At 45.0% G+C, this 24,222-nt stretch overlaps 1 protein-coding gene across 1 annotated transcript in view; it reads right to left on the bottom strand.

Annotated features, from left to right (window-relative positions):
- Positions 1–22,707, bottom strand: part of LOC135386986 (endoplasmic reticulum aminopeptidase 1-like) — a 142,173-nt gene extending 119,466 nt beyond the window's left edge. The window contains exons 1-2 of the mRNA XM_064616440.1: positions 22,597–22,707; positions 10,776–11,130 (exon numbers count right to left, since the gene is read on the bottom strand). Of these exons, the coding sequence (XP_064472510.1) occupies positions 10,776–11,130; positions 22,597–22,623 (382 nt within the window). The 5' untranslated portion in view covers positions 22,624–22,707. The remainder of the gene's footprint in view (positions 1–10,775; positions 11,131–22,596) is intronic.
- Positions 22,708–24,222: the final 1,515 nt, after the last annotated feature.

Below are 24,222 nucleotides of genomic sequence, written 5' to 3'. Positions count from 1 at the left end.
TTTTAACCGCAAAGGAAAAAGAGGCGGTGGTGTGGGTATCCTCGTAGACAAAAAACACAATTGTGAAGTGCTGCAACAGTTTTCTATAATGACTCCAGATATTGAGATCTTAACTACGGGGAAGAATGTATTTATTGTGTATCGCTCAGAAGGATTCGGTTTCCATGTTAAACACTCTGGAAACTCTGATTTTGTGAACCATGAAAACTACGCCCTCATACTGGGCAGAGGCTTTAACGTTAACATGTTAGAAACTTTGCGTCCCCAAGTGGAATTTACTAACGTGTCGCAACTACATGACATGTACAACGTTATCTACGTACCTACCAGGGTTACGGCTACCACGGCAACACTTATAGATGTTCTCGTCACCAACTGTGCCCGTAACCTGATAGCTTGCAGCGGTGTTATCGATGCGGGCATCAGTGATCATATGCCTATTTTTATGTCGCTCCAGGCTTGTTCCATCTAACATCGAACAATCCGGTACACTTGATGTCTCGAATGAAGGGGAAAAAATATATGTTGAAGGCTATCGGTGAGTTAGGAGAAATAAACGCGTTGGGAATTCTCTGCGCTGCGCGGTTCGGGAAATAGGACAGGAGGAAGAAACTGCCTCTCAGCAGACGATGTCGTCGCGCGCAGGTTTGAGCGTTCCATACAAGGCTATTTCTTGTCGCATTGTAATAATTTCTTCATCTGGCTTTAGACCATTAGACCACCTAGGTCGCAATAGGCTCCACGGTTGGCAGTGACGTGTCGGCTTTTGTCTGTCTGCAAAAAAATATCAAAGTTGACTCGAAGCGCCGAAAAGCACCATATTCACTTTGCTCCCAGCACTTGCAATGCATGTGTGACACCCCCGCAAAAAATGCGAGTACATCTGGTTGCCCCACAATCTACATTCAGCGCTTACAACACTGTTATGAACGCAAACGCTCACAACGGCTTCAAATGCTAGCAACTACTTTTCATGTGAAGACAGAAGTTGAAAGTCCCTTTGGAAACTTCGATTTTACAACACGCGGGACACTTTGCCACGGCTTGAATGCGCTCGGCGTATACGGGTGGCAAAAAATTCATAGCGCGCCAACCGATCAAGTCCGAATTTTGATTTTTTTTCTGTGCATAGTACAAGGGACTACCTACAACATATAAAATGTTCGAGGAAAGTTTCGGTGGGGTTTTTAAGATAAAGGCTTCCGAATTTCGTCATTTTTCAGTGGTATGGTGCTACTTAAGGAGGTATCGCTTACGTTCCTGACAGAGTAGAGTAACAAATGATATATAATTCGATAGCCCCATGAATGACAAATTAAACGGCACAAAGCTCAATCTTATCCGTTTTTTACATCTCCCGCAAAGTTGCAGTGAATATGGTGCTTTTCGGCGCTTTGAGTCAACTTTGAGATTTTTTTTGCAGAGAAACAAAAACCGACACAGCACTGCCAACCCAGGAGCCTATTGTGCCCTAGGTGGTCTTAAGCCAGATCAAGAAATTACTACAATGCGACAATAAATAGCCTTGTAGGGGACGCTCAAACCTGCGCGCGACGACACCGTCTTCTCAAATGCCGTTTCTTCCTCCTCTCCTATTTCCCGAACCGCGAAGCGCAGAGAATTCCGAAAGCGTTTATTTCTCCTAACTCACCCACGGCGTCAACATATATTTTTCTCCCGTTCATTCGAGACATCAAGTGTACCGGATTGTTCGATTTGAGATGGAACTAGCCTGCAGTTAACACAGAAAACAAAAGGGAACACTTATAGGTATTGTAGAAAGGTGACACAAGCAAACCTCGAGGCATTTCGGGAGCATATTCTGACTATGGGCTGGGATACAATCCTTGGTATTGATGATGCTGAAGAGGCATATAGCAGATTTTATCAAAATTCCTAGAATGCTATCGCAGTGCATTTCCGCTTCGGAGGCACAATCCCAAAATTCGCGGTCACCCCCCCGCCGTCGCACTCCGTCACTATACTCAGCCGCTATGCGGGAAGTGGCCTTACAGGATGTGAATTCAATGGGAGACAGCGTTTATGCCAATTAACAGCAAAACAGAATAAAATTTTTAAGATGTCATCGTCTAATAGAGAAGAACACCATGTAAGGAACCCCTGGAGACATGAAAGGCGCCAGCAGAATATAAGCCTAGTGCACCCTGGCCAAATGAATTCGAATGCATTGCGCCTATGGGGATTCCGTCGATTTTTGCACATCGCCCATGTTTAGACTACAATTTTTTGACAAAGGCAGTCAAATTCTGGAAATGTCATCGCCAATTTTCGTTCAGTACGTCCTCCATGCCACATACCAACCACGGCACGATGTGTGAGTGTTAATCCTGATGCACCCAGGGCCATCGCTTTTATATTAAAATATACAACTTGATAAAACTGTCCATTTCGAGTGCCGTTTTGGAAGTGATCTTGTGAAACGCGACCTTCCAGGGTGCAACAGGAGAACAAGGTATGGGGTTCAAACCCCGTGATCTTACTTTCACATATACATACACATATACATTACATTACATATTCAGCTTAGGATATCTTTATTATCATCGTTATATCAAATGGTATTAAGCCCCGAACTTGATGAAATTCCCCATTTGGCCTTTTTGAAAGCGATTTTGTCAAACGCGACCTCTCAGGGAGCAACAGGGGAACAACGTACGGGGTTTAAACGCCGTGATCTTACTTTCACATATACATACTACAGAATCAGCTTAGGACATCTTTAATATTATTTTTATATCCACTGATATTAAGCCCCGAAGTTGACGAAATTGTCCACTTGGCCATTTCGAGTGCCGCTTTGGAAACGATTTTGTCAAACGCGACGTCTCAGGGTGCAACAGGGGAACGACGTACGAGGTTTAAACACCGTGATCTTACTTTCACATATGCATATTACAAAATTAGCTTAGGACATCTTTAATATTATTTTTATATCAAATGATATTAAGCCCCGAAGTTGACGAAATTGGCCATTTGGCCATTTCGAGTGCCGGTTTGGAAGCCATTTTGTCAAACGCGACCTCTCAGGGTGCAACAGGGGAACAAGACACGTGGTTCAAACCCCGTGATCTTACTTTCACATATACATATTAAGAAATTAGCTCAGGACATCTTTAATATTATTGTTATATCAAATGATATTAAGTCCCGAAGTTGATGAAATAGGCCATTTGGCCATTTCGAATGCCATTTTGGATGCGATTTTTAAAACGCGCCCTGTCAGGGTGCAACAGGGGGAGCAAGATACGGGGTTCAAGTCCCGTGATCTTACTTTCACATATGCATACTACAAAATCAGCTTAGGACGCTTTCTGCTTAGGGAGTGTCATTTCGGAAGCAGTTTCTTCAAACGGGACCTCTCCAAGTACGGCCTGGCACCAGGATTAAAGGGGCTTCGCACGTTTTAAGGCTCGATCTGCTGCCGAACGTTGCGGTAGCCTCTGTTACAATCTCAGTACAAGCCGTTCATAGTATATTTTTGGCACCATGATACATATCATTTGAGTCATTGTAAAGGGTCCTGCTGCCGCCTTTTCCAAATTTTGCGGTGGTTTCCGATGCAATCACAGGAGAGGGGCATAACTTAAGCCGTCGCGTCTTTATATGTGTGTAAAATGTCTGCCACCATGATTAAAGGGGTTTTTGTCCGTTTTAAAGGGCTCTGGTGTATAGCCTTTTATGGAGTTTGCGGCCGCATCCGTTATAATTCCAGTAGAATGGCAATGGCATAGTCCGTTGCGTATACTTATATGACTTTTGAACTATGATACAAGGGGTATCGACCGTTTTAAAGGGCTCTGCTGCCGCATTTTCCGTATTTTCCGGTAGTCTCTGTTACAATCCCAGTAGAAGGGCATTGCACAAGTCATTGATGACATGTCACCGGCAGCTTGATAAAGGGGTCTCGCCCGTTCTGAAGGGCTATGCTGCATCCTTTTCCGATGTTTGCGGTCGCCTAGCTTGCTGTGTTATGATCTCGGTAGAATGACATAGTATAAGTTGTTGATAATATGTCTTTGACAGCATGACACAAGGGGTTTTTCTCGTTTACGAGGGCTCTGCTGCCACGTTTTCCGAATTTGGCGATCGCCTGTGTTATCTAGGGTTCGTGGTGTTCGGCATTTTCCGAAAAATGCCGGAAAACACCCCCCGAATGATTTTTTTCAGATTCGGAATATTCCGAAAAAATACGAATTTCTCGTATCCTGACAGCTACCATTCCTGGAACCGCAAAGGGAAATCCCCTTGAAATCTCCCTTTGTCGACTATTTCTCGTGCGTGGCATTATCTTCAGGCTGTGCCCTTGTTTCGTTGTTCGTAAGCGCTTATAGGAGGATGACCTCAGCTCTGTTGATGAATCTCGTATGGATGATATAAAGGGCGAGTTTTTCGAATATGCTGCATGCCCTGCCTCTCAGGTGGATATATCTCCTATTCAGTTTTGGACGACCCGTTCCAGCACATGGCCTTTGTTATCGCAGTGCGCCTTAAGCATACTGGCTATTCCTGTTTCTAACGCTAATGTTGAGCGCGCGTTCTCTAAACTGCGTGTTATTAATCGCAAGGATCGAGCCGCTATGACAGATGCGAGCATGATGATGTACGCTTGCATCTATTACAACAAGAGGTAGTCTCATTGTTTGCTGGTTTGTCACAGGCAATAAAGGACATTGTTAATGAAACCATGAATCAATTCACTTATTTTCGGTTCGTTGTTACTTCGCCCGCAAAATAGGCTCTCCTTCATGCGAAATAAATAGATGCCCGCATTCGGGCATTTATTTTTTGGGCGGAATATAAATTCCGAAAAAATCCGATTTATAGTCCCCAATATAAATGCCGATAAACACCCCCCGAAATGGGTTGAAAATAAATGCCGAAAACCACAAACCCTAGTTATAACTCCAGCAGAATAGCATTGCACAGGTCACTGATAACTTTCTTTCTTTCGCTCCATGATACAGGGAGTTTCGCCCGTTTTAAAAGGCCTTGCTGCCGCCGTATCCAAATTATGCGGTCTCCTCTTGCGCAATCCCGGTGTAAAGGCATAGCATAAGCCGTCATTAATATGCCTTTGGTACCATGATACAAGGGATTTCGTACGTTTTAAAGGACTCTGCTGCTGCCATTTCCGAATTTTGTGGTCGCTTCTGTTGCGATCCCTGTAGAAGAGTATCATAAGCCGTTGATAATATCTATTCGGAACCATGATTAAAGAGGTTTCGCCCGTTCTAAAGCGCTCTGCTGCGGTCTTTTACGGATTTTGCGGTCGCCTCCGTTACAATCCCAGTGGGAAGGGCAATAGCATAAGCCGTCTCGAATATTCCTTTGGCACCATGATACAAAGGGTTTTGCCCGTTTTACAGGGCTCTGCCGGTGCCTTTTCCAAATTTTGCGTTCACCACTGTTAACATCCTAGTATAAGTAGTTGATAATGGCTTCGCTATGCTGAATACACCAGTGACTCTTTGTGGTGTATTCCTTGGTTGCCCTTGCCATCATTGGGGTTGCAGAAAGGTTACTCTTTACTTTTCTCAAAGAAGTTGGCAAGTGATGCAATGTATCACAAGGATACTTTGGGTCATTTCTTGCAGGTCGACGTGTAAGCGAATCATGAACTCCTTTGTGCGTGCTGCACTTCGAGAAAAATGTGTTGATTACCATGAACAGTGAAATTCAAACGGCTTCGTAACGGATATGCTCTCAAGCGGTGAACCACCCCAGGCCATAGTTATGATTTATTTGTTGTTGTTGTTGTAACCGATATGTATTTTCATCTATGATGTCTTTTCCTCAGACTTTAGCACCAGTGCTCGTAGGTGTCTGTTGCCGCGTGTAAATGTTCGGACTGCCGGCGATTTGCTGTGCAAGTTCACTTTTGTGCCCCGTATCTTTGCAAGTTTTTTCCTTGCCATATCGTCGCAGCTCTGTTATGCTGAATTCAAACGGAAGGTATCAGCTTGGTCCGTTGCGCAACTCGTATCAGCAGCGAAGAGGAACGACAATTTCTTCTGTGTCATTGTTGTTGCGGCTGGCACTATCACCAATGCGCATAGAAGCCAAGATGCGGTACCCGGCGTGATAAGATGTCTGCGTGATTTCGAGTGGAGAGAACCATAGGGTGGTATATCTATATGGATACATATCTATGCGTATATGCATTGGTGGCCAAGGTGTATCGGGAAATCTCATGAATTACAGGGGAGTGGTTGGAAAAATTCAGGGGGAGTGTACACCTCCCTGGGGTGTGAGGGTAATGACCCTGGAAAGGACCGCAATTATAGCAAAGTACCTTAGCGTAAACAGCTGGGCGGTATAGTTATTAGACAATCGCATATACAATTCGTCAATGAAAAACTTCACTTGACACACCAACAGAAACAAATGAGCTTCTTTTCCAAATGAGACATTGAAAATTTGAAAGGCGTTGCAAGTTCTTCGTACATAGTTCTTCACGAACGATTATCCCAACGTTCAGGAGCACTGAAATTGTCGGTTTACACACTGTATTGCAGATTTTGCTTGCATTTTCAACGTGAACAAGAAAAAGAAAATCGGAGAAAGAGAAATAATTAAAAATATTCACACAATGACCCTCGAACATAACTACTCAATCTTTTTTTTTTTCTTTTTTTTCTCTGTGCCTCTCTGTGCTCAGTATACAGTTTTTCGCGCATGATATCCGGAGAGGCTGCTGCTATGCTGTAAGCCCATAAACTTAGTGTAATAATTAAGATGATGTCATTCTCTGCACTTGTCTGCACTATTACTTCTCAATTATCATATTACTTACAGTGTAGTTTATCAAAATGCATGTTCAGACCAGATCGCTAATCGCTGTAGCTACTTGTTGAGGTTCATGGGTCATAAGAACTGCTCGAATGTGAATGTCCTTCCTAACGTCGACAGGAGCAGCACTACACCGAGCAAGGGTAAAAACAATGTCTGAAAACCTGGTTTCATTCCGAATTATTCATTATTGGTGTGCGCGTGTATGGGGGGGGGGGGGGGGCAGCTTTATTCTACTTAGTGGTCAAGAGCCCTCGGGACACCGAATAGCTGACTGCAAGCCATGCACATGCAGCCCGCGTGTGTGAGAGCCCTGATTGCCCTGATCTGAGCATTGCTTCATCTTAAACGAGAAATAAATAATGTACTCGAGGGCACGCAGCACTTGTTTAGCGTTATCTCCAAATCTGGTATTTAGTTCTGCTCCAAAATATCTGGTCCAAAGAAGTCGCGTTTGATCAAATTATTGCCACTCGCATCGCCACAGCACTCGCAGACGCGTCCATATCTTCCATTTCATTTAGTAATAACTCTGGATATAAACGTGATATCGAAGATGTCATCACTTAATTACACAGTCTGTATATCCGTGGTTAATAGCTATGAGTCCGCGGCCCATACCTGGTACCCTTGCCAGAGCCTGGGAAGCAGCGTTTGGTCAAATCATTCATTTTCAAGCGACCAAAGAACAAACGGGAGACAAGATCAGACAGAAGTCGCTCTGTCGTTGTTTCGTGTTTGTTCTTTGGTCGCTTGTGGATTTACACCAACCAGCCCAATCTATATACTTCAGACATTTTGCCAAATCGTCGCCCAAGCGGCACTCACTGGCACCAATTTGTCAGTTTCCTCTATTTTAGCTCGTAATAACTCTTGATACCAATTTGATACTGACGGTATCATCATAAAATTACGTAGTCCTTGTATCGTCTGCGGGCCGTAGCTGCTGTCCTTGCTGCACTCTTAGGATTCGCATTTAGTGAATTTGTCGTCCAGAAGGCTATCACAGGCGCCAACCTGCCAATTTCATCCGGTAATCTCCCGATATCTGGAAAGTCCCATGCTCGTTCCCACAGTTATACATCACGTCTTATTCTTGATCTTACGCGAATGCTCCCGGGCGTGTTATCGGTGTTGTTATCAGGTCGGGGCGCGAAAAGGGAACTGTTCGCCTCAGATATGTCCTCCTCTCCCTGCCCAGATCTGTTCCTCCTCACGTACTCACGCACCACCCTGTAAACTTAGCTTCCTTGCGTAGTCCTCTGCTATCAGGTCAAGCCGGGTTTCAGAGGGGGTGTCCCTGAATGCTGCTCTTGCTCGTTACACAAAAAGGCGAGGAAGCCGTGGATAACCATAGAGTTATTAAGACTAATACGAAAACGAAATTACAAATATAAGCAATTTTACGAAGCCCCCACTGTGCACTATGTATTGCACATACTACTAATAAAATTGAATTGAATTGAATTGAATCGAATTTTTAAAAACGCGATTTGAAAAACACCTGGCAGAATTTAAACAACTGCGCAACTTCACAAACTCCAGGCTTCGTTGTGCTAAAAAAGATTATTACAGTAGCTTATTTTCTGACGTTAGAAACTCCCGAGTTATGTGGCAGAAACTGAACAGCTTGTTGAATACTAATAACCGTACGGAAATACCAGGCACACTGGTAGTGGGTGGTGAGGAAATAAGCGGCGCTGATCTGGCTGATTCTTTCAATACATACTTCACATGCATAGGATCGACGTTTGCTCAGCCAAATGTGGAGATTCCAAATGTGGGTTGCACTGAGTCTGTATTCTTTTCGCCTACTGACCCTCTGGAGATAGTTACAATAACGAAAGGATTAAAAAATAGCAAGTGTGCTGATATAGACGGCCTAGAAGTCGCCCCTCTCAAATATGTAATCGATGTACTTTCCCCATATTTATTGCATATCTACAACTGCTGTTTATGTACTGGCCATCGCGCGGTTTATGGATACGCTAATAAAACTATAATAATATAATACTTTTTCCTAGTAAAATGAAAACGGCTAAAGTTACGGTACTATACAAAACGGGCGACCGCAATTTCTTTTCCAACTATAGGCCAATCTCGATCTCACCAATTTTCACTCGAAAAAATAATGCACACAAGGCTACTTGTAGATGAGCAGTTTGGTTTTAGGACAGGTCGATCAACAGAAATCGCACTCCTGCATGCCAAAGAACACATAATTACGAATATAGACGAATATATAACTTACACTGGCCATATTCCTTGATTATCCGAAATCATTCGACCTCGTACAACACGAAATACTGCTATCAAACTTGAAATACTATGGAGTTCGTGGGCTTCCGCTCCCAACTGATTGCCTCATACCTACACAGTAGGACTCAACGAGTGAAACTAGGAGAAGCCATATCAAATTCACTTGGCATCGTATCGGGTGTCCCACAGGGTAGCATTTTAGGCCCGCTTTTCTTTAACCGTTATGTCAATGACATTACACAAGTATCTGAAGATGAAAATGCATCTTGTATGCCGATGATATGACAGTACTTATTGGAGGACATGACCCGGAGGCGATTTTAAATCAAGGTAATGTAATCTTAACTAAAGTAAATTTGCGGGCCACGCGAAACTCACTGAGATTAAACCCATCTAAAACAAAAGCTGATATCTTTAGGGCAAAAAGCAAGTGGATTAAGATAGATTCGTCTCTGAAGTTGGGAGCTTCTAATATTGAAATCGTTGATAACCTAAAGTTCCTGGGTGTACACTTTCAGGAAACATTATCTTGGGACAAACATGTGAATCATCTCTGTTCTAGGTTGGCAAGCGCAACAGGTAAGATCCATAGGTTCAAAAGCCTCTTACCCTGCCACGTCAAAATAGCTGTATACAACGCATTGTCTTAGGGCTCTAAAATTCTACAACTCAACATAATATTCAGACTATTGAAAAAAATTAAGAAGATATTTTTACGCGCCATTGCCAATATACAAAGCCACGACACGACCAAGGGATTGTTTCAATAATACCAGATAGTACGGGCTAGTGACTTCTTTAAATACAAATGCTTGTTCACATACATGTCTTAAATAACAAAATTACAATTATTATTTTCTATCTCTTGCCGATCTCAAGCTGAAACTAAGTTGCTATCATACTAGGAGAGATGCCAGGTCGGAATATCCAAGAGCCGGAAGAGCTTATGGCGAACAGAGTTTGTCCCGTCAACTCCCACGAGTATTAAACACATTTGGCTTCTTCACTAACGTCAAGGTGTCACCAAACAAAACAGTTGAAATCATTGTTTTGGTAACAGCGCGGGGGTATGCGTATTGTTATGCGTTTTCTTTTGTTTTGTCATTGTTTTCTTGCTAATGTTGCTGTTTAATATTGCTTTGGTGTGTGCCACTCAATTGATTGTCGCTGCCTTTTTGCTCCAGCTCCACCACATTGTGGAAAAAAAAAATAAATAAATAAATAAAGTGCCATATTTTGTGAAAAGTTATGCTCGTATATGTCAGAATGATAGAATTATTGTCATTGTGTCGTTACCGAGTTGTTATCTCCTCTCCCCTACACATTGCCACATATGTGGAGCAGTAGGGTATTGTAAATTAATTTAAATAATTTTATCTAGTGGCTAGTAGTTATAGTAACTACTAAAAATAGGTAGAGCACGTGCACGTCCCAGCAACGAACTTTTTCGACGAAAAAGTTAGCCAAGTAGACTCTCGGCCGATGCACAGCACAGCAGTACGGTTTCATAGATGAGTTTCCGGATGTGACCGTCCCTTTAAGCGTAGAGCCTTGGACGAGAGGCCTAGATGTTTCGACCAGAGTCTGTTGTTTTTCTACAAGAACAGTCTCTTTTCCAAATGTCTGCCTGAGCCACTTCCCTTAACGCATTTATACGTCGGACGCTTTGGAAAAACGTGTCGCACTAAAACACCAAAGCCGCTTGCCTTTATCGATGCAGATCGTTAGATTGTATCCGATGGGCTGGACTTCCCTTGGCAGGCGGTATGGACGCGCTGTTCCGTTCGCCACTGGAGATGTGGGGGTCCAGTCCAAGTTTCCTTCAGGAGTGTACCTAGTGCGGGACTTCTTATTTTGACCGCTTTGACGGGAATCAGGGGTGATGATCTCTGTTGCTGTGTTCCTCTCCTGATACATTACGACGAGCACGATGGCTATCCCGACCGCAATCGACACGAGCAGGACAGCAGAAATACACCAGACTGCAGGTGGCTCGTAACTTCCTTCCTGCTCAGTCATTTCTGCATTGTATCGCCTGACGTCGTCGTCCTCTTCTGAAAACTGTGCCGGGATCAGATCAGAAGAAATAAGCAACAGTTCAAAGTATAAAAAAGGGGTTGTCGTTCGGTATCGGGACCATTGACCTTTTTAAAGAAAAACAAAAACAACAAACACCTTAACGTTTATATAAACGATATTGTTAATATACCCTTTGCAGTAAACGGGTCAGCCAAAGTAGATTTTATAATATATGCCGACAACACCACACTTCTTTGTTCTGAATTTTCGAAAACGGAAATAGAAAGGTTTGCAAACTACATAATGCAAAAGCTAAATGTATGGTCGGACTGTCACTCCTTAATTGTTAACACAGATAAATCTAAAATGATGATGTTCCAACCAAGGAACAAGGCTGTTCTTACAGATATTAATATCTATTTCGCGAATAGGAAGTTTGAATCCTTCCTTTAAGAGCCTAGGAGTCGTTTTTTCAAAGTATCTGAATTGGAGTATATATCTTAGGGATGTTGGCGAAAAAACTAGCTGACGTAAATGGTACGCTGTAGATACCGGTATTTCTTGCCGGATAATGTAGTTACTGCTTTCTTGTATGGGACACGACTACACTTGGTAATATAAAGAAGTTATCCCGGTTGCAAAGGAGATCACTTAGGATTATTGCTGGAACGCGCCGTTTCTCACAGAGTTCAGACTTATTTAGATATCCCTACACAAAGGTTCCTACATTACAGACTCGCATTGATGTACTCGTTGAGTACTCGTCAAGATAACACAGCATTTTTGCAGCTCTAACATTCAAAAACGCCCCTCTCCGTATCAGTTTCGTGCCGAACAGTTTTATACACGGCGATGCCGAACAAATTATTGCAAACGATCATTGCAATATCTACTAGCTTCTGACCTTAATAGATACATTATTATGTTTTCAGGTTTCCTGTTATTGTTTAAAAATAGACTTATTTCCTTTTTCCTAGATATGGAATAGTGTACTCGTTTTTTGGTGCCTTTGTTCTTGATACCTAACCTTCTGTTTGTTCATATGTGACTGTTGCTGTACGTTGTGTAATGGGAGCGGGACTTTTGTCAAGCATAAAGCTTTTTATCCCGTTTTCCATCCGCAAAAAGGAAATAAACTGAAACTGAAACTTAAAACAAGAAAAAATAAGCAGCAAAATACGACCACAACAAAAACGTAATGTCCTGCAAAACATTTCAAAATTAATTTTTATCGCAAGTTTTCCTAAGAAAATTCATTCGCCATGTTTAACGAGGAGGCAGACACACCGGAATTGGCCATACGGAAGCACGATAGCGCGCTTTTTAGTGATGACAACCCAATGGGTGCGTTCCAAAACAAACGCTCGAGTCGAGTAGGTCACATGACCGAGTTGTACCATGTGACCAGAGTACTTATGTGGTCGAGTAGCTTTGGGAACGCATGGGGAACTCCGACCGAGTTAAGATGGAGGCCGGTGTCATCACCGCTCTCATCTCGCGCGCGTCAGACTTATTTTACAAAGACGACGATAACGACGACTGGGAACATATTGTGAGCTGTTTACAGGAGTCACCATGCCCCGTCGGACATAGTTGAACTCTGTCTTGTCGGCCCAGTGGGCATTTGGCTTTTTCAGCACTTTTTTGTGTATGAAGTTGCTTACTGGAGATTGCTTGTTCATTCATTGCTTGTTAGACATTCAGAGATTGCTTGTTTGGGAGTATCTCTTCCAAGACACTGCAGAATTATTCTTAAGCCCCTCTACTGGAGAATGAAAGGGAAAAGCAGCTGACATTGTCGTCAATTATTTGGTAATCTTTTGTGGGATGGGAGACTTCACGTACCATTAGCTACCCCAAATGCATGAAGTGGATACATCCCGTTGCATTGGGTAGTCAAAAGAAATAAAATAAAAAAGAAAAATGTTAACATATTGACGACAGAAGATGAAAAATGCAAAAGGTGAAAGCTGCTGGTTGGAATCCTGGAACTGAGGTAGTGATGCGGGCGTGGTTTGGGTAACGAAAACGTCCGCGGCGTCGGAGTGGAATGTGAGCTGAACGGCTGAAACAAAACACGTAATCAGAGCGCGATGAAGAGTTTCTGATAGTACACGTATCGCGAAGCGCGCAAGTCCCTGTTTCATTGCCTTGAAAGGAGTCTTAGCTTGGACGAAAAGACGGGGAATTCGTGACAGAGTTTTGTCGTGTTGTCCCTTCCTTCCACAGCTCAAAATTTATCCAAGTTCCACCCAGGCATTTATCCACCAGCTAGCCTACGCCCATGGTTCATATTTTATCTGAAACCTGTTCACACGAACGTATCGACAAACCACCTTACAACTGTGAAGGTAAAGGAAGAAAAGTGATATTCCATTTAAAATCCCATTTCGGACACACGCACACGAAAGTAGTAATAATAATTATAATGCTCGTCAGTAATAGCCCTTCCTCCTAAAATAGTTTTCAACGTTTCACATAGAGCTCTGCCTTTACAAGGACGAGGCAGTGAAACAAATAAACATTGCAGGGCAGCTGTTAGTGAACATATGTTAAATAGATAATTGAAAAGCGACGTACATATAGACATCACTTTCTCCTGGGAAATGTATCCGGCTCACATGTCTTTGGGCGTTCCCCTGGCCCTCAGAAGCCATGTCGCACAATCCGCATCGGAAGACTGTTGCCATTTCGGTGTCCAGTTGTGTACTGATGACCTGTTGTGGAGGTAGAGCCTTTCGACAACCAAACGTTCAGCTGGTTTCGATACCGCGCTTTCGCGGAAAAGAGCAGACGACAAAACCATGACGTCATTACTCGAGCGAACCTTCCCTGACCGGCCTTCCCAGGAGAGTTGAATCGAGTTAACTCTCTGGTTACTCCACCTTGTTTTGGAACGCGGGTAGTGAAGTCATCGAGTTACTCCACCCGGTTTTGGAACGGCGCTTCGTGTAGAGAGCTACTCCCGAGTTGACTCGAGTTGGTTTTGGAACGCTCCCAATATCACATGACACGCAAAAGTCGCGCGAACGCCTGAAAGTACGCAGACGACAGAAACGCGCTTCTCCACTTTCGGCACCATGACGACCCTCATGAAATTACGCGTGCTTATGCAGACAAAGGAGAGCTCTCTGCACTGGCTCCACGCGCGAGCACGGAATTGTGCTGAGGACAGGGAAATGTCTGTTTTGTGGTAGCGTCTTCGTGATACAGGTAACGGAGGACGGAATCGGCAGATTCACGTGTCGCAAAAATCACGGGGACAATGGTCCTTTTCAACAATTGGCGACAGCAGAAACCTGGCTTGAGGGCACTCCTCTGTCAACAAGACAGATTAACTTACGCGTTCAGTAGGGACAACCCCGACAACACAGCCATCATAGATACTTCGTTTGAAAAGCAGACATCAAGAAAAACAGTGGCACTTTTTTTTACTGAAAAATTACTGCACAGAGGTGTGCGAGGAAAGTTTAAAATCCAAGTATTCTGATCTGGGCAAAATTGGAAGGGGGAGGAAATACAATAAGGGGAGAGCTATAGAAGGGACCTGGGTGATTGGTATGGTTGATATATCCAGAGGTGAGCTACGATTAGAAGTTTGCAGGGATAATGCGAATCCATGCAAATCCATGTGGAGTTTGAAGACCTCAATGAAATGAAGTTTGAAGGCCCTTTTAGGAAATACATACCCCTGCGGTTTAATTGAAAAGGTAAGGTGTGTTGAAAATAAGAGGGTTCGGTTTTCCTCTTTGGATGTTGTTGATCTGTTCTATAGGTTGCCTTTGCATATCATTTCTTCGTGTGTACAGGAAGCAATATCTGTTGGGTTAGTGTCGTTTCAAAATACTGTTTGTGTATCAGATAGTGTTTTCTTGGATATTCTAAAATTGTATTTAGATTCTACTGTCTAATGGGTTTTTCGACAACGGCATGGTGTGCGTATACGCTCAAAAATTGCTCCAGTACTCTCTAAGAAAAAAGGAGTAAAACGGGGAGTAATGGCAGCCTCTACTCCCCTGGACTGCAATTGCTCCCTCCCCATTTTAGTCCCCTAACCCTACATTTAGTCCCGACATTTACTCCCCAGGACTGCAAATTGTCACTGAACTTCGGGAATGGTTCTCTGAATGCAATAGTCTACGTAAATATGTGCCATTGGTCAGTTTCATGGCATAAAGCTGTATAACTTAGTGTCACTAAATATGGGTACAGAATATCGCATTCCATTTCCGCGTCGGAGCCGCCGTTCGGTGTCCGCGATTGGGCCCGTCGTTTCACGAGGTTTTTCCTTCCAAGTAAGCGCCGTCCAAGTTGAGTACCCTCCATCGAAAACCGGATTCCTCGGTTGCGAGCTGTTCTCCGGCAGAGAAGAGGGAGATTGACGGGCCCAAGATGGCGGTCTCGCTCGCCGGCGTGGCTCAGTATCGCTACTCTGCTCCCTGTTTAGTGACACTAGTATAACTCAGCCACACAGAGTAAGAAACAGTGAGCGCATCTTTCTTCGAAAATTGTGCCCTATGTATGGCGTAAGAGTTTATATAACTCGATATGTCACGGTTGACGGTTTGCTTCAAAGTATTTTCATGCGTGCACACGAATTATGTACCTGGGACTCTTACAACAGCGTGTGAAATGCAGTCTCCACTCTGTGACATTCATTCACTCCCGTGCATTTACTCCCGAAAGGGACTATTTTTTTGTGGCAATGCATTTAGTCTCCAAAAGGGGTAAAAGTACTCCTTTTTTTTTCTTAGAGTGTACCTAGTGATTTGGTTTTGGCAAAGGTAGATAGAGCTGTTTCTGAGAGCTTGGGGGGTGGGAATTTTGGGATTGAATTTATTACTAGGTATGTTGTTGACTTTTTGGTGTGTGTGGGTATGGAAGGAAATTGGGTATACAGGGTTTGTTCGTTCGAGAGGGTTTGGGTTTAAAGTTTACTGTGGAAAGGGAAGAAATTTGTCAAATTCAGTACTTCGATCTTCGGATTTCTTCTGATGGGAAGGGAGTATGCTGGGAATATCGCCAGCGCTGTAAAAAAGCTTTAACGCCTTTTGACTCCGATATCTCAAAAACTGTAAGAGCCGGAGTTGCAAAATCTTTGATAAAAAACGCTTTGGTGAGGTCGTGTGTTCATAAGGTCGGGTCGAGTTGCATGGAACAGGTGACTAGGCTTGAGGACGCTGGATACCCTAGGAATGAACTCAGTGATGTCGTAAATAGGTTCGTAAAGGGGCGTTGTGATCCTCACGCGCAGCGTGAACAAAGGTATTGGAGGGGTGTTGGAGTGATCGCGTACGTTCATCAGTCCTCCCATCGCCTAAAAAAGGTAGCCTGTAGGCATGGTGTTGATGTGGTTTTTAAAAGGGGTTATTGTATCAGGTGTTTCATGGCTTGGGGGTTATCCCTTCTGATTCGAAGGGAGAGGGGCGTACGCCTTTTTGTGTCCATATGGATGTATCATAATTGTCACAAAAAGGCGTACGCCTCCCTCTCTCTTCGGATCAGAAGGGATAACCCTATCATTCGAGGCAATGGTTGGAGCACAGCGGGCTACACGGTGATGTTCACTTTTTAGAGTGTCATCACTGCATCGCAACAGTGCATTTGCTACTACTTTGCTATTTAAGCTAAAGCTTACCCAGACAAAAACTGGGGGATGTCATGTAAAACACGTAGATCCTTTTGTGGCTTGCAGTCTTGGTGTTGTTTATTCAATTCCCTTGGCTTGCGGGTGCCAGTATATTGGTCAAACTAAATGTTGTGTTAATGTACGTCTGATGGAACATAGAGCTTCGAGAGGAAAGGGTTATGGTAAGCTGGCCGAACACTTGAGAACCTGTTCCGGGTGCGAGCCGCAGTTCAGAAAAATGAAAATGTTGTTTAAAAGTCGTAAGGTAGGGGTTCTTCATTATAAGGAAGCTTTACTGATAAAACAGGCTGGCGATAGTTGTACTGGCATGCCTTACGTGTTATTGACGCATAAAATTCGGCAATTCATTGAAAACTAGCACGAGGACTGGTTCTCGTGGGGGGGGGGGGGGGGCGTTTGCTTGGTTGATCTTGTTTGTGTGGTAACGGTTTGTGATTACAGTATGATGGCCTTGGCCTCCACTAGGGGTCGGTTGGGGGCAATGGTGTACCTAAGCGTTGTAGCTTCCATTACAGGTGTTTATCAGTCAGTGCTTCGTGTGTGTTTCGTCTTTCGTGTACCCTGCACTGGGATTTTGTCGCTTTTAGAATCCCCTGACCTAACCTTGGTCAGCCCCGACGGGTGCGTATTCTACATGAACCGACTCACTCGCCATCGTGTGAAATACATAAAAGGTGCTCCTGACCTAACCTTGGTCAGCCCCGACGGGTGCGTATTCTACATGAACCGACTCACTCGCCATCGTGTGAAATACATAAAAGGTGCTCCTGACCTAACCTTGGTCAGCCCCGACGGGTGCGTATTCTACATGAACCGACTCACTCGCCATCGTGTGAAATACATAAAAGGTGCTCCTGACCTAACCTTGGTCAGCCCCGACGGGTGCGTATTCTACATGAACCGACTCACTCGCCATCGTGTGAAATACATAAAAGGTGCTCCTGACCTAACCTTGGTCAGCCCGGACGGGTGCGTATTCTACATGAACCGACTCACTCGCCATCGTGTGAAATACATAAAAGGTGCTCCTGACCTAACCTTGGTCAGCCCCGACGGGTGCGTATTCTACATGAACCGACTCACCCGCCATCGTGTGAAATACGTAAGAGGTGCTCCTGACCTAACCTTGGTCAACCTCGTCGGGTGCATATTTTACATGAACCGACTCAGTCGCCATCCTGTGAAATACGTAAAAGGTCCTCCTGACCTAACCTTGGTCATCCCCGACGGGTGCATATTCTACGTGAATCGACTCACTCGCCATCGTGTGAAATACGTAAAAGGTCCTCCTGACCTAACCTTGGTCAGCCCCGGCGGGTGCATATTTTACATGAACCGACTCACTCGCCATCGTGTGAAATACGTAAAAGGTCTTCCTGACCTAACCTTGGTCAGCCTCGTCGGGTGCATATTTTACATGAACCGACTCAGTCGCCATCCTGTGAAATACGTAAAAGGTCCTCCTGACCTAACCTTGGTCATCCCCGACGGGTGCATATTCTACGTGAATCGACTCACTCGCCATCGTGTGAAATACGTAAAAGGTCCTCCTGACCTAACCTTGGTCAGCCCCGGCGGGTGCATATTTTACATGAACCGACTCACTCGCCATCGTGTGAAATACGTAAAAGGTCCTCCTGACCTAACCTTGGTCAGCCTCGTCGGGTGCATATTTTACATGAACCGACTCACTCGCCATCCTGTGAAATACGTAAAAGGTCCTCCTGACCTAACCTTGGTCATCCCCGACGGGTGCATATTCTACGTGAATCGACTCACTCGCCATCGTGTGAAATACGTAAAAGGTCCTCCTGACCTAACCTTGGTCAGCCCCGGCGGGTGCATATTTTACATGAACCGACTCACTCGCCATCGTGTGAAATACGTAAAAGGTCCTCCTGACCTAACCTTGGTCAGCCTCGTCGGGTGCATATTTTACATGAACCGACTCACTCGCCATCCTGTGAAATACGTAAAAGGTCCTCCTGACCTAACCTTGGTCATCCCCGACGGGTGCATATTCTACGTGAATCGACTCACTCGCCATCGTGTGAAATACGTAAAAGGTCCTCCTGACCTAACCTTGGTCAGCCCCGGCGGGTGCATATTTTACATGAACCGACTCACTCGCCATCGTGTGAAATACGTAAAAGGTCCTCCTGACCTAACCTTGGTCAGCCTCGTCGGGTGCATATTTTACATGAACCGACTCACTCGCCATCCTGTGAAATACGTAAAAGGTCCTCCTGACCTAACCTTGGTCATCCCCGACGGGTGCATATTCTACGTGAATCGACTCACTCGCCATCATGTGAAATACGTAAAAGGTCCTCCTGACCTAACCTTGGTCAGCCCCGGCGGGTGCATATTTTACATGAACCGACTCACTCGCCATCGTGTGAAATACGTAAAAGGTCCTCCTGACCTAAACTTGGTCATCCCCGACGGGTGCATATTCTACGTGAACCGACTCACTCGCCATCATATGAAATACGTAAAAGGTCCTCCTGACCTGACCTTGGTCAGCCCCGACGGGTGCATATTCTACGTGAACCGACTCACCCGCCATTGTGTGAAATACGTAAAAGGTCCTCCTGACCTAACCTTGGTCAGTCTCGATGGGTGCATATTCTACAGGTACCGACGCATACGCGATCGTGTGAAATACGCAAAAGGTCGTCCTGACCTTACCTTGGTCAGCTTCGACGGGTGCATATTCTACATGAACCGACTCACTCACCATCGTGTGAAATACGTAAAAGGTCCTCCTGACCTAACCTTGGTCAGTCTCGATGGGTGCATATTCTACAGGAACCGACGCATACGCGATCGTGTGAAATAAGCAAAAGGTCCTCCTGACCTTACCATGGTCAGCCTCGACGGGTGCGTATTCTACATGAACCGACTTACTCGCCATCGTGTGAAATACATAAAAGGTTCTCCTGACCTAACCTTGGTCAGCCTGAACGGGTGTATATTCTACATGAACCGACTCACTCGCCATCGTGTGAAATACGTAAAAGGTCCTCCTGACCTAACCTTGGTCAGCCTGAACGGGTGTATATTCTACATGAACCGACTCACTCGCCATCGTGTGAAATACGTAAAAGGTCCTCCTGACCTAACCTTGGTCAGCCTGAACGGGTGTATATTCTACATGAACCGACTCACTCGCCATCGTGTGAAATACGTAAAAGGTCCTCCTGACCTAACCTTGGTCAGCCTGAACGGGTGTATATTCTACATGAACCGACTCACTCGCCATCGTGTGAAATACGTAAAAGGTCCTCCTGACCTAACCTTGGTCAGTCTCGATGGGTGCATATTCTACAGGAACCGACGCATACGCGATCGTGTGAAATAAGCAAAAGGTCCTCCTGACCTTACCATGGTCAGCCTCGACGGGTGCGTATTCTACATGAACCGACTCACTCGCCATCGTGTGAAATACGTAAAAGGTCCTCCTGACCTAACCTTGGGCAGTCTCGATGGGTGCATATTCTACAGGAACCGACGCATACGCGATCGTGTGAAATAAGCAAAAGGTCCTCCTGACCTTACCATGGTCAGCCTCGACGGGTGCGTATTCTACATGAACCGACTCACTCGCCATCGTGTGAAATACGTAAAAGGTCCTCCTGACCTAACCTTGGGCAGTCTCGATGGGTGCATATTCTACAGGAACCGACGCATACGCGATCGTGTGAAATAAGCAAAAGGTCCTCCTGACCTTACCATGGTCAGCCTCGACGGGTGCGTATTCTACATGAACCGACTCACTCGCCATCGTGTGAAATACGTAAAAGGTCCTCCTGACCTAACCTTGGTCAGTCTCGATGGGTGCATATTCTACAGGAACCGACGCATACGCGATCGTGTGAAATAAGCAAAAGGTCCTCCTGACCTAACCTTGGTCAGCCTGAACGGGTGTATATTCTACATGAACCGACTCACTCGCCATCGTGTGAAATACGTAAAAGGTCCTCCTGACCTAACCTTGGTCAGCCTGAACGGGTGTATATTCTACATGAACCGACTCACTCGCCATCGTGTGAAATACGTAAAAGGTCCTCCTGACCTAACCTTGGTCAGCCTGAACGGGTGTATATTCTACATGAACCGACTCACTCGCCATCGTGTGAAATACGTAAAAGGTCCTCCTGACCTAACCTTGGTCAGTCTCGATGGGTGCATATTCTACAGGAACCGACGCATACGCGATCGTGTGAAATAAGCAAAAGGTCCTCCTGACCTTACCATGGTCAGCCTCGACGGGTGCGTATTCTACATGAACCGACTCACTCGCCATCGTGTGAAATACGTAAAAGGTCCTCCTGACCTAACCTTGGGCAGTCTCGATGGGTGCATATTCTACAGGAACCGACGCATACGCGATCGTGTGAAATAAGCAAAAGGTCCTCCTGACCTTACCATGGTCAGCCTCGACGGGTGCGTATTCTACATGAACCGACTCACTCGCCATCGTGTGAAATACGTAAAAGGTCCTCCTGACCTAACCTTGGGCAGTCTCGATGAGTGCATATTCTACAGGAACCGACGCATACGCGATCGTGTGAAATAAGCAAAAGGTCCTCCTGACCTTACCATGGTCAGCCTCGACGGGTGCGTATTCTACATGAACCGACTCACTCGCCATCGTGTGAAATACGTAAAAGGTCCTCCTGACCTAACCTTGGTCAGTCTCGATGGGTGCATATTCTACAGGAACCGACGCATACGCGATCGTGTGAAATAAGCAAAAGGTCCTCCTGACCTAACCTTGGTCAGCCTGAACGGGTGTATATTCTACATGAACCGACTCACTCGCCATCGTGTGAAATACGTAAAAGGTCCTCCTGACCTAACCTTGGTCAGCCTGAACGGGTGTATATTCTACATGAACCGACTCACTCGCCATCGTGTGAAATACGTAAAAGGTCCTCCTGACCTAACCTTGGTCAGCCTGAACGGGTGTATATTCTACATGAACCGACTCACTCGCCATCGTGTGAAATACGTAAAAGGTCCTCCTGACCTAACCTTGGTCAGTCTCGATGGGTGCATATTCTACAGGAACCGACGCATACGCGATCGTGTGAAATAAGCAAAAGGTCCTCCTGACCTTACCATGGTCAGCCTCGACGGGTGCGTATTCTACATGAACCGACTTACTCGCCATCGTGTGAAATACATAAAAGGTTCTCCTGACCTAACCTTGGTCAGTTTCGGCGTCTGCATGTTCTAGAGCTACCACAATCCTCTTATATATCAACCTCGCGTTCACATCAGGCTCAATGCTATCTCGCCTTTGGCATTACTGGCACAAGTTCATCTACCTCCTCAGTTAAGTCAAAGAATGAGACTTTCTCTTCTTGCTCCTGTTTCCCTGTTATTTCTGTGATTTGCTACTGTCTCAGCATTAAAACCTGTCTCCTTTTCCTAACGTGTCCTGTTTCTAATTTTTTTTTTTTTTTTTTCAAATGTTGAATACATATGTCGCATACTCTCTCCTAGTTTACAAAATTTCCATTCACGTTGCTACAATGATACTGCTCTACTCAATAGCAGACGACCTCACATTTTATCCCACAGGTGGCAGGCAGTGCCGTAATGCACTTCCGTTCGCAAGATAGCGTCCTCCATATCCGTTAGGAGAAGCAAAGCCGTCTCAAAAGAAGTGCTCAATAAAGCACAGCGCAAAGCTCTTATAGAGCACGGACTTTTGTAATTCTTTTTTGTTCGATTTGCTATGTGATGCCCTTTCGCTTCCATGCAATATTTAACTTCTAAACGTTGCCGTTAATTTTAGAAACCCTGTGGTCCCGACACGGAACTACACCCTAAAAAGGTCAACTTACATTGCTGTAAGCAGTCTCCATCGTCATCTGGATGAAATGGGATCCAATCCTCGATTATTAACCGTACTGTTGGGATGGTTGAGACGCAGTCTTTTCCGCGCGTGCTACTGATCGGAGTTACGATGGCAATGCCTTTGACACAGAAACCTAGTAGACGATGACAATGAAGTTCCGTCTCATTCACACATAGTGATGAAAATTTCCTGCCATGCACTGCTTGGCTAAAATAATGTGATTTACAAGAACAGGTGGCTTTACAAGTTTGCACTGGATCCAAGCAAGCTTGTAACAAAGCGTTTTTTTTTTAATTTCTTCAGGGAATCTCCGTCGCGCGATATTTTGGGGTAGGACTACCCTGTAGTCAAACCTGACCCATTCAGTAGTGACGTCATCATTGTACCCATTGGAGGAACCTACTACCTGTGAGCTCATTGCTGAGTATACGATGGCAGGAGGACGCTAAGTGGATGGTTTTCATCGCCAGGCATTTCGTCATGGCAACATCTAGTTCGTGAGTTATTCCTTAATTGCGCATTTTGGATAGCACGATTATGTATCTGCTCTCGACTGGCAGCTGGCAGCCTTCGTGCAAACAACAAAAAAAGAGATTTTAATGCACAACATTAGTCTGTTAACTGCGACAATTGGAGTAAGTTCCCACATAAGTGTGCCAGCCTATTTGTGTGCCTACGTGCTCCGCGTGCTGCAGGGTAGGACTGCAGGTCATTGCAACCTTGTGTTCATTCGAAGTGCGGTAGAATTCTCCCACACACGGTGCTGGAAGCAATGCTTGCCTTTCCCACATTGCTACCGTCCTCCACTGGGATCGAACCCGCGGTCTTGGGCTCAACAAAGTCAACACATTGCCGACGAAGCTAGACTCTAGATCTGACGCCCGCTGCGTACCTCTCCAGCTGGTAATGGAAGGCATGGTCTCAATGAATTCTCCCCGCAGTTCGGATGAGATTCAGTGTGAACTCAGACACCCAATTCGTTCAATTTGTATAATACCCCTGTCACACGGGCTAGTTTAGTGTTATTTCCGTGAAGTGCTCTCAACCAAGCGAAGGTCACTTTCACTACATGCTTGCTACACGGCTTAAGTAAGTGCCACTAGTGACAGTGGCAGTGCTTGCAACACCTGCAAAATTTTTAGGTGTGCGCCACAATACCTTCCCGCGAATGTTTTTCTTTGATTTAAAACACTTCGTGCATATCTTCTTCAAACATTAAACGAACTGGCCTTAAACCTGTGCCACAACAAAAATGGCCGCCGCTGGATCGCCGAGATCGCTGTGAGTTTTCACAAGCTGTTAAGGTTCCCTCTTATCTCCGTTGTCCTGCTTATCCCGTGAAAATGGCCATTTTCCACGCAGTGTATCTCCGCATGTGTGCGTTTGTTTGTTAAGATATTGGCATCATTGGAGAGCTGGTTCCTTTGGCTAGGGTGGCCAAGAGACCTCTTTTTGATCGGACTCTCGACAGCGGACCTACAGGACTGAGAGTAAGGCAATGTCCTCGAAAATTGCTGTGTATCAATGCAAGATATTGCGAAAACAAAAGAAGGTAGCACTGTCGAACCATTTGCAGCGTGTTCCTTCGTCCTTTTTGAAGGGTGCTCAAGGG

This window comes from Ornithodoros turicata, chromosome 3, assembly GCF_037126465.1.
Source record: "Ornithodoros turicata isolate Travis chromosome 3, ASM3712646v1, whole genome shotgun sequence".
In the NCBI taxonomy this organism is placed as follows: Eukaryota; Metazoa; Arthropoda; class Arachnida; order Ixodida; family Argasidae; genus Ornithodoros; species Ornithodoros turicata.
Note: the sequence above shows the minus strand (reverse complement) of the source record. Positions and strands in the feature narration are given on the sequence as shown.